Raw genomic sequence first — 16,412 nt, 5'->3', positions numbered from 1 at the left:
GACCCTATTGAGCAGGCTTGGTGTCCCTAAGACTTCCTCTTAGATGAGACAGAATCTTGTCCCCAATCACAATATAGCTAATATAAGAGAAGGTCTATCTGATAAAGGAACCTGCCTATAGAAGCTATTTTCCAAAGGAACGTCCAACTATGATGCGATAATAAAGGCTACTCCATGTAAAAATTATGGTGGGATGCACCAAAAGCAAAGCAACAAAAAAAAAAAAAAAAGGGCAAGCAGCAAAGCCCCAGCCTTAATGGTAGACTGATGCCTCCAGTCTAGGGCCACCAAGCCTGCTCAATAGGGTCAAGTAGTGAAGATTAGAGATGAGCGAGTATACTTGCTAAGGCACATTACTCGAGCGAATAGTGTCTTAGCCGAGTATCTCCCCGCTCGTCTCTAAAGATTCGGGGGCCGGTGCGGGTGACAGGTGAGTTGCGGCGGGGAGCGGGGGGGGGGGGGGGGGAGGAGAGAGATCTCCCCTCCGTTCCTCCCTGCTCGCCCCCGCCCCCCGAATCTTTAGAGACGAGCGGGGAGATACTCGGCTAAGGCACTACTCGCTCGAGTAATGTGCCTTAGCGAGTATACTTGCTCATCTCTAGTGGAGATACCTTTATTTAAAGGTTTCCAGTCTAATATCTCATACGCGTACAGTTTTACTATCGTTTTGCTCCATCTTAGTGCAGGTGTTTTGCACTTTAACTTATATCATATCTGATTCACAATAGGTTCCTGATGAGCCGGTCAAATGGCTGAAACGCGTCGAACCAAGGAACCAAAAAAATTTTTTTTCCAAGATATTTTCTTTGTATTCACAATATCAGAGTTATGTTTTGGCTATTACCTGTTTGTATATTGGGACTGGTACCCCCTTGACACACTATCATTTTTTTCTCTTTCTGAGATTTACTGTTTTTCCAATTTTTAATGATCTCCTTCTTAGAAACTGTTATAAAGACCTATTACATCTACCTAGACTCCCATATAAGGGAATCTGCTTCTGGATCGATACCCTAATATACATATATTTAAGGAGATCCAAGGGTGGTTTGAAAATACAGCCGCATATTTGTTTGTTCGTCTTTTAGCCTTCTAATTTTTAAACATAGCGAATAAAAGTTACATTTTAGAATCATATCTGTGAAGGCATTCAGAAACTCTACTTGATTCTTCTGCTGCGGTGAAAAATGTTTGGCGCTGTTAGATTTATTAATGGATAGATGAGACATATACGTTCCTAGCTGATGCAGAGCGAGTTGTAGCTCCGCACCGGCACCCAGATATATTGCAATTGTCTCACATCTCATTATCATTAAATAATATCATATTGATAAAGGATACAAAACACCTTGAAAAACTCCAACAAATGACGAATCTGAGAAACAGATAATTATAACTTCTAAAGGTCTACTATCTATAGCAACAAAAATACAGACCGATGCTGGTCATCGTTGGTAAGACATTTTTACAGGGTGGTCAGCCTCGGATTGGCTATGACACACTTTGTTAATTGTACTTCCACTTTGTGTTCTTTTAACATTGACGAATTGTTGTCTTACACATCGGATTCCGTCCTGTTGGATTTTATTGTGACAACACATGAAAAACCATACTGGAGTTACTAAAGAGACCGATTATGCCAGGGATATCTTTGAATTGTATGTCCTTTGTCCCACCCTGACATTGTTCTCAGTCCATGGTGTGGTGCTAAGGAGTAGCCTGCTTGACATCCTGTTGCAGGTTTACATTCATTACCATTTCTTTACAGTCCAATGGGGTTTTGATTCAGATGGATTCGGGTAGCCAGCTAAACGAGGAGGTCCTCTCACAAGCTTGTCTGCCTGTAATCTGTTAGGGCCCTTTTACAGTAAGCGATAATTATTCAGTGAAGATGCCAGCAGCAACTGAATAACGAATACCTCATTTGTTGTTCACTTTCTGCAGGCATAAAACTCAAACGATGATTGGTTCAAGCAAACAGGCTGTCATTTATCTACAAATGTAGCTTACTGTGAATGGAGGCGGGAAGCCAAAGCAATCTCCAGCGCGCTCTGCCACCATTCAACGCCAAAAACCAAGTGTTATAATACATATGTTTCTTATGTCTGCCTAGGCAAACAGGTGTAATATATATTCATATATCTACGGTACCTTCATAGGACATAGCTAGCAGTTAAATGGGTAACTAGCTCAATACTATACCCTGGAATGTGCAAGCAGAATATTGAATTACACTTCCCCACTGCTGGGGGGAACACTAGGATCTCATACACTGATAAGGAAAAGCTATTTGGATAATGAACACAGTATAAGTGTGGTTTGTTCCCATCTAGTTAGAGGTGACGTGTTTGGTAGCGGCATACACCTGGGGTATTCACATATGTTAATCATAGAGTCATTACATACTAAGCCAATCATGAGTTATTATGATGTTGGGGGTATACATGTGTATTGATGTGTCATGTTCAAGTATATCTGTACCGTTATGATGTGAATAAACCAGAAGTGTACTAGAGAATGACCAACATTGAATCAGACTCAGATACATTTGTATGCATGCAACATCTTATAACCAATTTGGAGCAGGCAGTGGAGTACATGGAATATGATATTTATTTCCATAACACAAGCAACTATCAGGGTGTGTAAACAGGCAGACGTTCATCCGCCTCCATTCTCTGAGCGACTATCACTCTTATATGAAAACACAAGTGCAATAGTCTATGGAAGGCCAGGATCACAGCTGGCCTTAGTTAAGTGGAGTTTTGGTGTTTAACAGATCTGGGCTAATTTCAACCAACAAAAAAATCTAATTTTATTGGCTGTTTATTCTATGTGAATAACTAAAAGGTAAAAATCTTTTTTACATTTATAGATTTCTCTCTTTCCAAACAAGTCTGAATTTTCTCAAGTGTTTAAAAATTTGGTTTTCTTGGAAAAAAAAAAGTTTTTGTAACATTTTTCACATATAGAACATTAAAATGGCTGCTACCCTATGTGAATTTTCTGATGATCCCGAAGTTTGCCTTTAGTAATAAAACATTTCCCACATTCTGAACATGAATACGGCTTCTCTCCTGTGTGAATTCTCTGATGTTTAACAAGACTTGATTTATCTGTAAAGCACTTTCCACATACTGAACATGAATACGGCTTCTCTCCTGTGTGAATCCTCTGATGAGTAACAAGACTTGATTTATCTGTAAAGCATTTCCCACATACTGAACATGAATATGGCTTCTCTCCTGTGTGACTCCTCTGATGTCTAATAAGATGTGATTTATTTGTAAAATGTTTCCCACATTCTAAACATGAATATGGCTTCTCTCTTGCGTGACTTCTCTCATGTCTAACACGATGTGATTTATGTGTAAAGCATTTCCCACATTCTGAACATGAATATGGCTTCTCTCCTGTGTGGCTTCTTTTATGTATAACAACGCTTGATTTATCTGTAAAGCACTTCCCACATAGTGAACATGAATACGGCTTCTCTCCTGTGTGACTTCTTTGATGTCTAACTAGATGTGATTTATCAGTAAAACATTTTCCACATAGTGAACATGCATACGGCTTCTCTCCTGTGTGACTTCTCTCATGTACAGCAAGACTCGATGTATTTATAAAACATTTCCCACAAAGAGAACATGCATATGGCTTCTCTCCTGTGTGACTCCTCTCATGTATAACAAGATGTGATTTTTGTGTAAAACATTTCCCACATTCAGAACAAGTAAACGGTCTCTCCCCTGTGTGAATTCTTTGATGATCCCTAAGTTTGGCTTTAGTAATAAAACATTTCCCACATTCTAAACATGAATGCGGCTTCTCCCCTGTGTGAATTCTCTCATGTCTAACAAGATGTGATTTTGAGGTAAAACATTTCCCACATTCCAAACATGAATATGGCTTCTCTCCTGTGTGACTCCTTTGGTGTGTATAAAGATTTGAGTTGTTTGTAAACAGTTTTCCACATTCACTGCATTGGAACCTTTTCCCCTCATCCTGACCCACACTTGTGGTAACACTCTGTGATTGGGTCGGAGAAGGTTCCTCATGAGTAGGTGAATTATATGATGGATCTGTACTGTGCAGTCCTGGAGGTACATTAATGGGAATGAGCTTTTCTCCTGAAGAGCGCTGCACGATATCTTCATCTTCTACCTTGTAATTTACTGATAACAGGATGTTTCCCTCAGATGTCTCACCGGGATTGTCTGTCAGGAATAAAAATGGATTTCAGGATTTGTTTTAAACCACAAAAGATAGACAACATTTATATTACTGCCACACAGTTTGGATTTTTTGCAGTAGTTCTGCAGCAAAATCTGCACATTACATGCAGATTTACCATCAATTTCGCTGTATAACACTTAGAAGTTATTAGTTGCAAAGTCCAGGATTATTCTCTACACAGTAATCACTGAACCGAAAGATCACTGAAGATATAAAATGAGTTCCTTCTTCTGTATTAAACATACTTCACTGAAAAACAGATTAAAATAGAAAACTTTTATTCTTACAAATTAAAAAATACTCTGCCCAAGCTCCGTGTTTTGTTTTTACCACAGAAGGTAAATAGCCATTTGCTGATAATGCTTCCTTCTCTTGTATAATATATATTTCAGAAAACCCCAAAATTACATATAAAATGGGAATAAATCTCCAAGATAGACTGGTCTGCAGTCATTTAGTGAGAAATCTAGCCAGATATCCAATGACAAATAAAGGAAAACTACAGATGTGGAGAGCGCACTGCTTGTCCGTACATCAAAATAGGTGACAAGTTCAAAAGTGCAGGGAATTGCAAAGCGGTGGGCATCTATTTAGCAACATACCTTAAAAACTATGTTGGCAAGAGCCCCCACCAATGTAGATGAAGGATATAAGATCATGTAGGCGATATCACAAACAAACGTGATAAACCATTGGCAAAACATCTAGATGAACATCATATGGGAAATAGTAACTGCCTAACCTTCCAAGCTATTAAATGTGTTAACCCCCCCCCCCCATGCGTTATGATAGACGTTGAGAACCAATAAGAAAGTCTGTTTAGAAAAGAAGGATTTAATAGTCGCAACAGTGATTGCATAAGGATACAGCGACGAGTATACAAGATTTGGCAAGCATATGGTGCCACAACAGGACCATGCTTAATGGCTCTGATAATGTGTCTAGATAGCCCTCATAGAAGCAACCCCAGTGGCTTTAGCCCCTTAATAAACCCAGAGGGGTCTCTTTTGAATATACAGTTATAGTCCCATGTGACCTGAGCACTTCCACATATATAGCTAGTCGTCATCTATTATAAACCGGCTGTCCTATAAACCTTGATAAATAAAAGCAAAGGGCCATTAAGATCATTCTGGACAGAATATTAACCCTATAAGCCACAGACCTCCTATATAAAATAAGTACATCAAGGGAGTTCTCATATGGCAGTACATATTTCCTAATTTCGTAATAACGGCTGTAGTAAATAGGGAGCCCTGAGGATAGCAGTATTTTTTTTTTTTTTCGTTCAAAAGTATTTTATTCGCATAGTTTCAACAATATAAACATTTGTCAGTCATTTGCTAGCAGTTTGAAATGGCACTCAGTTGTCTTGACAAAAGTAAATAAATTCTTTACACTTCTAAAACGTCGACTATGCGTCTCTTTTCCTACTTGGGAAGGTTATACTGTCCAAGGTTAATAATCTTATACTACAACATAAACCTAACTAAAAAAAAAAAATAACGGGGGTTCAGGAAAAAAAAAAAAAAAAAAAAAAGGGGGGGGGGGGGGGAGAGGGAGTAGGGTTAGATGAGGGTGCTGTGGGCGGTAGGACTTTGGCACCAGTTTGGGCATGGTTTGAGGCGGTAGGGCCCAGCTCCGGGTAGCACCGTGCCCTGGTCCCGAGCGCCTCCTGAGGGGGCCCCCCTCATATTTTGGTTCAAATAAGTTTTTATTGTATATAAGTCTGGCATGTAGTTGTGTAACTTAAGCATTGCGCGGAATGGTGATAAGCTTTAGAGGGATCTGTGAGGACGAGAGGGGAGAAAAAAGAGGGGTGTTCTGGGAGTAGAGCGAGTCCACCCTGAGAAATTCCATCGGCTGACGGGAGTAAAGCGGTAATTACTTCAACAAACATCATCCTCTCCTCTCCTCTAGCTTTATGTGGAATTCAAGTCTGGGTGTTGATCTCGAACTCGTTTGGGATTGTAGAGGGGGGTCCTCTTTTCCAATCAGGTAGGCTTAACTCAACTAAACACGGACACTCACGTAGACGTTTGGGGGGAGGGAAGACACTATCCATTAGGGGGCAGAAGATAAGGATGTGTGGGAAGGGTAGAGTGGGTGGAATCAGGGTCAGGAGGCGTTCCCGGGCAGTTACCTCTAGTCGCTAGCCCGAGTAGGGGGTTGGCCGACTGATCCGTGATCTATCCAACCTTTAAGGTCGTCTGAGTCTCTAAACGCGACCCATGGTTGCCACGTCCTATAGTAGGTTTCCCAGGATTTCGGGTCGTCAGCCCCCAATTCGTCATATCTCATGAGGGTATGGAGTTCCTCGACCCACATGCCCCTGGTTGGGATAGTTGAGGATCGCCAGAACCTTGGGATAAGTCTTCTCACTGCTATTATGAAATATTTTAGGATGCTTGATTTAGAAGTTTTTATGTTGCCTGGGAACAGTGAGAGCAGGGCCATTCTTGGAGACATGGTTACCTCTGAGTGGTTGATATGGTTATAAAGTTTAGTTACCTTTTCCCAGAGGTCGGCCACTGGATGGCATTCCCACCATATGTGGGTCATTGTGCCTCTGCTCCTGGATAGCAGTATTTTGGCTGAAACCTGTTGGGTCTGATTAACTAAGGGAGGTCTCTGGTCTGACACCTAGACTATCGCCCAGCCATATAGAAAGATTTATTGCAGATAGGTATACGCCTGTATATCCATCATCATACTCTGACGACCATCCCAATATAGAATTGGTGTATCTAGAACGGCCATTTATAGAAAAGGAAGCATTAGCAGCATACACTTCACCTTCTGTGGTTACTCAAGAAAACCTCACTGAGATTGGGAAGAAGATTTTTAAATTGTACGAATTAAAGTTATATTTTAGTCTCTTTTCAGTGAAGTACATTTCATGAACCTAGACAGGAGAAAACGCGAAACTCTGAAAAGCACAACCCTTGTCTGGCATTCAGACCCTTCCTCTGCAATCCCTAACCCAAAACCAATTGATCAGCACTTTAATGCAAATTAAAGGGGCTTTCTACAAATACTTTAAATGGGCACCATCCGGATTCTCTAGTTCTGTTGAATTAAACAGGGCTGCGTTATTTTCCACTTTCTGGGCTGTTCTGTCTTTCCAGCAGTTCCTAATGTGGTCAAATTAATCTTTTGCCTGTGGGGATGTAGCAAAGCTGGAAAATATGACTAGTACATATCTGTCTGCAAAGAAGAAGATGGGAAAGCTAGAGGGGGACTCAGTTATATGATGGAGGAAAGCTCACAGCCTGGCACCCATTCTTATCTTCACCAGCTAAGTGGCCATATAATAAACAGTCATTTATCATATCGCCACTTATGTGACTGAGATTGTGTATATAGTGTGCTGTGCTGGGTCTCCAACTGTCCATGAATTCAAGGGGAGTCCATTTAGAAGGAGTGTCCTTCTATTGCCATCCATAGCGTCTGGCAGGTAAAAACACTGTCAATTTTTTAGTGTGTCGTAAAGTCTGAACTCGTATGCACAGTGCAAGTAGGCACAGGGGTCCGGAAGCGGTGGAGATTACTTACCAAATTACCGCTCATCTTTGCTTCCCCGTGCTGGCTCTTTCGACCAATCAGATCCAGCTAATGGAGTACACCAGTGCCCACTCGGGTCACAGGTTTTCTCGCCACATCCCATTTTCAACAGCCAGCAGAACAGATGGACAACGTGATGAGCAGCAGCTCAGGAGGAATGAAGTGGAGTTCACTATTAAATGCTTTGCCTTCTCCCTGCCACACAGGACAACGTCCGGACCAGCTAAGACTCTTTTCAAATTTAGGCTTCACTGGCATACAGTACAGGAACAGGAGATCCCGATCTTTGTGGCAGACTGACCTTTCTGTCCCCCTAATAATTAAGTCCCTTACTACCAGGACGTGCCTAACCTGCCCTGCACTCCCCTTCTCACTGGAGCAGTCATCCCCCTGGTGGGCAGAGGGCATGTCGTGCTGCGGACCCCATAATGGCATCCACCCTCATCTGCCAACTTTGCAAACTTGTTGGGGTGTGACAGTTCAGGAGTAACCTCCCCGGATCTCTTCCCTCTATCCTGTCACCCAGCTAGCTGCCTGCTCCGAACTACCATCCACCTCAGTGAGCAGCAAACTCCTGTCCCTATTGTCAATGTATCTCAGTGTTGCCAGATGCTCATTTAGATCCAGGATCTGGGCTTCCAAATGGGCAACGTGCTCACATCTCGTACAGCAATATGCACCGGCTTGTCAAGGACTTTATACATGGCCCAAAATGCACACCGGACGGAATTGACAATCATGGAGCACATTCGAGTGGGGAATGATAAAACCAGGGAAGGGCACGCCTGCCCATTTACCTTCTGTCCCTCCTATTGGACCATAGAAATGATATCCTACCCTCCCTGGTGTTATTCATAGACTTAGTTCCGAGATGTGGGTACCCATCTCTCTGGTTATGATTAGACCACCTAGTATTAGCGCTAGGACCCATCTGACAGCTTGGTCACCTGGACGTTGGTAGACGGGCCAATGTGGTTTGATCAAATGATATACCAAGAACCTGCATTATGTAATGTGGTTGGAGTACTTATTACAGGTATGTTTACCTCTGGTAGTAAATGGAGTTTGTGTGCTGCTGCCATTCTTTGCTTTCTGCTTCTATTGTATGGTGCAGCCGTGGTTTAACGTGCACCTATAGACTTCTATTGGAAAGTGCTGACCAATTTTATCTTTTTTTTTACGTGCTGATTGTAGGATGTTGTTTCTCAAAATAATATTTAAACTGTTGAACTAAATAATAAAGCAGAGTCAGCTTATGGAACACTTTTTGTGGTGGGTTCTCCGAGTTCATACCAACCACACCCAATATGGCACCCTCAGTATATCTAATAGCGCAGTTGTGCTAGCACACGATAGCCTGCCCTGAGACGAAGCACACATCTCAGGCTGAATTCAGGGAGACCACAATAAGGTCTGTATAGGCTAAGAGGCACAGTCCGTGGATCATCCCTAGGATGTAGTGGAACAGACAACGGTTTGTGTACTGCGAGTGTTTCTGCGACTTGACACTGTAATTTGAAGGCTGTTAAAATCTGGCTCCTGGGGTCAATAAACATGCAGTCAGGTGAAGAGAGGTTATTCGATAAGGAAGTGCTCATCTTCTCACTCTTTTTGAAGGAAAACAAAAAAAAGAACCACATCTGTGGAAATCAAAGAGCAAGTCTGCTCCGAGTGATAAGAGGGGATAATAGCATGAGTATCTGCAAGGACGATCCACTGGTGAGATTCTAGTGGATCCTAATCACCTCTAATGGGGAATATGTGTATTCGATCTCTTGCTGCAAGGTTCACATTGTGCTTGGTGACCTTCACCATACGAACTAGCACTTGTCCTGACTGATGCATACACGAGGTTTTGACCCCTCTTTTCAATGCTGACTATCACTATGGTAGCCCTTCTCAGTTCTTAGCTGGTGTCAACTGGCAAGAGCAGCAAGACTTCATGACCAGGAGAGGGGCACTCCTATACGACCTGCTCCTAGGCTGGTTCACAGGCCCAGCAGCATCCCTTAGATTGGTCACTGCTTCAGAGTTCTCTGCCAAGCTACTGGAAGGGATTTTGACTCAGAACTTTCTTCACTACGTAGAGCCCAATTCATGGGGCATACGTTCATCTCGCTCTTGCAACCTGTTAATATCAAGTATTAGTGGGGCATCAAAGTCCATTGCTCCCTGTACTACTAGAGCCTTTTTTAATTTTTCCCAGCTCTCGGCCCCAGATTATAATGTCTTTTTCCATTTCTCCTACCAAAGGGATCCATAGTTCGTTGGCCTTGAGAGTGACCCAAGTTGTGATATTTGTTTAATAAGAAGCCTGGCCTTGGTTGTCACTTGACTATACTATACAGAGGAGATGGAGGTATCTGTATATAGGACACTATAAGCCGTATACTATACAGAGGAGATGGAGGGATCTGTATATAGGACACTATAAGCCGTATACTATACAGAGGAGATGGAGGGATCTGTATATAGGACACTATAAGCCGTATACTATACAGAGGAGATGGAGGGATCTGTATATAGGACACTATAAGCCGTATACTATACAGAGGAGATGGAGGGATCTGTATATAGGACACTATAAGCCGTATACTATACAGAGGAGATGGAGGGATCTGTATATAGGACACTATAAGCCATATACTATATAGAGGAGATGGAGGGATCTGTATATAGGACACTATAAGCCGTATACTATACAGAGGAGATGGAGGGATCTGTATATAGGACACTATAAGCCATATACTATATAGAGGAGATGGAGGGATCTGTATATAGGACACTATAAGCCATATACTATACAGAGGAGATGGGGGGGTCTGTATATAGGACACTATAAGCCATATACTATACAGAGGAGATGGAGGGATCTGTATATAGGACACTATAAGCCGTTAACTATACAGAGGAGATGGAGGGATCTGTATTAAGGACACTATAAGCCATATACTATACAGAGGAGATGGGGGGGGTCTGTATATAGGACACTATAAGCCGTATACTATACAGAGGAGATGGAGGGATCTGTATACAGGTCACTATAAGCCATATACTATACAGAGGAGATGGGGAGATCTGTATATAGGACACTATAAGCCATATACAATACAGAGGAGATGGAGGGATCTGTATATAGGACACTATAAGCCATATACTATAAGAGGAGATGGGGGGATCTGTATATAGGACACTATAAGCCATATACTATAAGAGGAGATGGGGGGGATCTGTATATAGGACACTATAAGCCGTATACTATACAGAGCAGATGGGGGGATCTGTATATAGGACACTATAAGCCATATACTATACAGAGAGATGGAGGGATCTGTATATAGGACACTATAAGCCGTATACTATACAGAGCAGATGGGGGGATCTGTATATAGGACACTATAAGCCGTATACTATACAGAGGAGATGGAGGGATCTGTATATAGGACACTATAAGCCGTATACTATACAGAGCAGATGGGGGGATCTGTATATAGGACACTATAAGCCGTATACTATACAGAGGAGATGGAGGGATCTGTATATAGGACACTATAAGCCATATACTATACAGAGGAGATGGAGGGATCTGTATATAGGACACTATAAGCCGTATACTAAACAGAGGAGATGGGGGGATCTGTATATAGGATACTATAAGCCGTATACTATACAGAGGAGATGGGGGGATCTGTATATAGGACACTATAAGCCATATACTATAAGAGGAGATGGGGGGATCTGTATATAGGACACTATAAGCCATATACTATAAGAGGAGATGGGGGGGATCTGTATATAGGACACTATAAGCCGTATACTATACAGAGGAGATGGAGGGATCTGTATATAGGACACTATAAGCCGTATACTATACAGAGGAGATGGGGGGATCTGTATATAGGACACTATAAGCCGTATACTATACAGAGGAGATGGGGGGATCTGTATATAGGACACTGTAAGCCATATACTATACAGAGGAGATGGAGGGATCTGTATATAGGACACTATAAGCTGTATACTATACAGAGGAGATGAAGGGATCTGTATATAGGACACTATAAGCCATATACTATACAGAGGAGATGGAGGGATCTGTATATAGGACACTATAAGCTGTATACTATACAGAGGAGATGGAGGGATCTGTATATAGGACACTATAAGCCGTATACTATACAGAGGAGATGGGGGGATCTGTATATAGGACACTATAAGCCATATACTATACAGAGGAGATGGAGGGATCTGTATATAGGACACTATAAGCCGTATACTATACAGAGGAGATGGAGGGATCTGTATATAGGACACTATAAGCCGTATACTATACAGAGGAGATGGAGGGATCTGTATTAAGGACACTATAAGCCATATACTATACAGAGGAGATGGAGGGATCTGTATATAGGACACTATAAGCCATATACTATACAGAGGAGATGAAGGGATCTGTATATAGGACACTATAAGCCGTATACTATACAGAGGAGATGGGGGGATCTGTATATAGGACACTGTAAGCCATATACTATACAGAGGAGATGGAGGGATCTGTATATAGGACACTATAAGCCATATACTATACAGAGGAGATGGAGGGATCTGTATATAGGACACTATAAGCCGTATACTATACAGGGGAGATGGTGGGATCTGTATATAGGACACTATAAGCCGTATACTATACAGAGGAGATGGAGGGATCTGTATATAGGACACTATAAGCCGTATACTATACAGAGGAGATGGAGGGATCTGTATATAGGACACTATAAGCCATATACTATACAGAGGAGATGGAGGGATCTGTATATAGGACACTATAAGCCATATACTATACAGAGGAGATGAAGGGATCTGTATATAGGACACTATAAGCCGTATACTATACAGAGGAGATGGGGGGATCTGTATATAGGACACTGTAAGCCATATACTATACAGAGGAGATGGAGGGATCTGTATATAGGACACTATAAGCCGTATACTATACAGAGGAGATGGAGGGATCTGTATATAGGACACTATAAGCCGTATACTATACAGAGGAGATGGAGGGATCTGTATATAGGACACTATAAGCCGTATACTATACAGAGGAGATGGAGGGATCTGTATATAGGACACTATAAGCCATATACTATACAGAGGAGATGGAGGGATCTGTATATAGGACACTATAAGCCATATACTATACAGAGGAGATGGAGGGATCTGTATATAGGACACTATAAGCCGTATACTATACAGAGGAGATGGAGGGATCTGTATATAGGACACTATAAGCCATATACTATACAGAGGAGATGGAGGGATCAGTATATAGGACACTATAAGCTATATACTATACAGAGGAGATGGAGGGATCTGTATATAGGACACTATAAGCCATATACTATACAGAGGAGATGGGGGATCTGTATATAGGACACTATAAGCCATAAACTATACAGGGGAGATGGAGGGATCTGTATATAGGACACTATAAGCCGTATACTATACAGGGGAGATGGTGGGATCTGTATATAGGACACTATAAGCCGTATACTATACAGAGGAGATGGAGGGATCTGTATATAGGACACTATAAGCCATATACTATAAGAGGAGATGGAGGGATCTGTATATAGGACACTATAAGCCATATACTATAAGAGGAGATGGGGGGATCTGTATATAGGACACTATAAGCCATATACTATAAGAGGAGATGGAAGGATCTGTATATAGGACACTATAAGCCGTATACTATATAGAGGAGATGGGGGGATCTGTATATAGGACACTATAAGCCATATACTATACAGAGGAGATGGAGGGATCTGTATATAGGACACTATAAGCCGTATACTATACAGAGGAGATGGGGGGATCTGTATATAGGACACTATAAGCCGTATACTATACAGAGGAGATGGAGGGATCTGTATATAGGACTCTATAAGCCATATACTATACAGAGGAGATGAAGGGATCTGTATATAGGACACTATAAGCCGTATACTATACAGAGGAGATGGAGGGATCTGTATATAGGACTCTATAAGCTATATACTATACAGAGGAGATGGGGGGGATCTGTTAATAGGACACTATAAGCCATATACTATACAGAGGAGATGGAGGGATCTGTATACAGGACTCTATAAGCTATATACTATACAGAGGAGATGGAGGGATCTGTATATAGGACACTATAAGCCGTATACTATACAGAGGAGATGGAGGGATCTGTATATAGGACTCTATAAGCCATATACTATACAGAGGAGATGAAGGGATCTGTATATAGGACACTATAAGCCGTATACTATACAGAGGAGATGGAGGGATCTGTATATAGGACACTATAAGCCGTATACTATACAGGGGAGATGGAAGGATCTGTATATAGGACACTATAAGCCGTATACTATACAGGGGAGATGGAAGGATCTGTATATAGGACACTATAAGCCATATACTAGACAGAGGAGATGGTGGGATCTGTATATAGGACACTTTAAGCCATATACTATACAGAGGAGATGGAGGGATCTGTATATAGGACACTATAAGCCGTATACTATACAGGGGAGATGGAGGGATCTGTATATAGGACACTATAAGCCGTATACTATACAGGGGAGATGGAGGGATCTGTATATAGGACACTATAAGCCATATACTATACAGAGGAGATGGGGGGGATCTGTATATAGGACACTATAAGCCATATACTATACAGAGGAGATGGGGGGATCTGTATATAGGACACTATAAGCCATATACTATACAGAGGAGATTGAGGGATATGTATATAGGACACTATAAGCCGTATACTATACAGAGGAGATGGGGGGGTCTGTATATAGGACACTATAAGCCATATACTATACAGAGGAGATGGGGGGATCTGTATATAGGACACTATAAGCCGTATACCATACAGAGGAGATGGGGGGATATGTATATAGGACACTATAAGCCATATACTATACAGAGGAGATGGAGGGATCTGTATATAGGACACTATAAGCTGTATACTATACAGAGGAGATGGAGGGATCTGTATATAGGACACTATAAGCCGTATACTATACAGAGGAGACAGGAGGATCTGTATATAGGACACTATAAGCCATATACTATACAGAGGAGATGGAGGGATCTGTATATAGGACACTTTAAGCCATATACTATACAGAGGAGATGGAGGGATCTGTATATAGGACACTATAAGCCATATACTATACAGAGGAGATTGAGGGATATGTATATAGGACACTATAAGCTGTATACCATACAGAGGAGATGGGGGGATATGTATATAGGACACTATAAGCCGTATACCATACAGAGGAGATGGAGGGATCTGTATATAGGACACTATACGCCATATACTATACAGAGGAGATGGGGGGATCTGTATATAGGACACTATAAGCCATATACTATACAGAGGAGATGGGGGGATCTGTATATAGGACACTATAAGCCATATACTATACAGAGGAGATTGAGGGATATGTATATAGGACACTATAAGCCGTATACTATACAGAGGAGATGGGGGGGTCTGTATATAGGACACTATAAGCCATATACTATACAGAGGAGATGGGGGGATCTGTATATAGGACACTATAAGCCGTATACCATACAGAGGAGATGGGGGGATATGTATATAGGACACTATAAGCCATATACTATACAGAGGAGATGGAGGGATCTGTATATAGGACACTATAAGCTGTATACTATACAGAGGAGATGGAGGGATCTGTATATAGGACACTATAAGCCGTATACTATACAGAGGAGACAGGAGGATCTGTATATAGGACACTATAAGCCATATACTATACAGAGGAGATGGAGGGATCTGTATATAGGACACTTTAAGCCATATACTATACAGAGGAGATGGAGGGATCTGTATATAGGACACTATAAGCCATATACTATACAGAGGAGATGGGGGGATCTGTATATAGGACACTATAAGCCGTATACCATACAGAGGAGATGGGGGGATATGTATATAGGACACTATAAGCCGTATACCATACAGAGGAGATGGAGGGATCTGTATATAGGACACTATACGCCATATACTATACAGAGGAGATGGGGGGATCTGTATATAGGACACTATAAGCCGTATACTATCCAGAGGAGATGGAGGGATCTGTATATAGGACACTATAAGCCATATACTATACAGAGGAGATTGAGGGATCTGTATATAGGACACTATAAGCCATATACTATACAGAGGAGATGAAGGGATCTGTATATAGGACACTATAAGCCATATACTATACAGAGGAGATGGGGGGGGGATCTGTATATAGGACACTATAAGCCGTATACTATACAGAGGAGATGGGGGGATCTGTATATAGGACACTATAAGCCATATACTATACAGAGGGGATGGGGGGATCTGTATATAGGACACTATAAGCCGTATACTATACAGGGGAGATGGAGGGATCTGTATATAGGACACTATAAGCCGTATACTATACAGAGGAGATGGGGGGGATCTGTATATAGGACACTATAAGCCGTATACTATACAGGGGAGATGGAGGGATCTGTATATAGGACACTATAAGCCGTAT

General features: G+C 41.6%; 1 protein-coding gene across 1 annotated transcript in view; it reads right to left on the bottom strand.

Moving 5' to 3' along the window:
* Positions 1 to 1,567: 1,567 nt before the first annotated feature.
* The window catches only part of LOC136617347 (oocyte zinc finger protein XlCOF22-like), a 75,917-nt gene continuing 61,072 nt past the window's right edge, over positions 1,568 to 16,412 (bottom strand). The window contains exon 9 of the mRNA XM_066594250.1: positions 1,568 to 4,217. Within this exon, the coding sequence (XP_066450347.1) occupies positions 2,989 to 4,217 (1,229 nt within the window). The 3' untranslated portion in view covers positions 1,568 to 2,988. The remainder of the gene's footprint in view (positions 4,218 to 16,412) is intronic.

This window comes from Eleutherodactylus coqui, chromosome 1 (genome assembly GCF_035609145.1).
Source record: "Eleutherodactylus coqui strain aEleCoq1 chromosome 1, aEleCoq1.hap1, whole genome shotgun sequence".
NCBI classification, from domain to species: domain Eukaryota; kingdom Metazoa; phylum Chordata; class Amphibia; order Anura; family Eleutherodactylidae; genus Eleutherodactylus; species Eleutherodactylus coqui.
The sequence above is the reverse complement of the archived record's forward strand: the minus strand, read 5'-3'. Positions and strand labels throughout refer to the sequence as shown.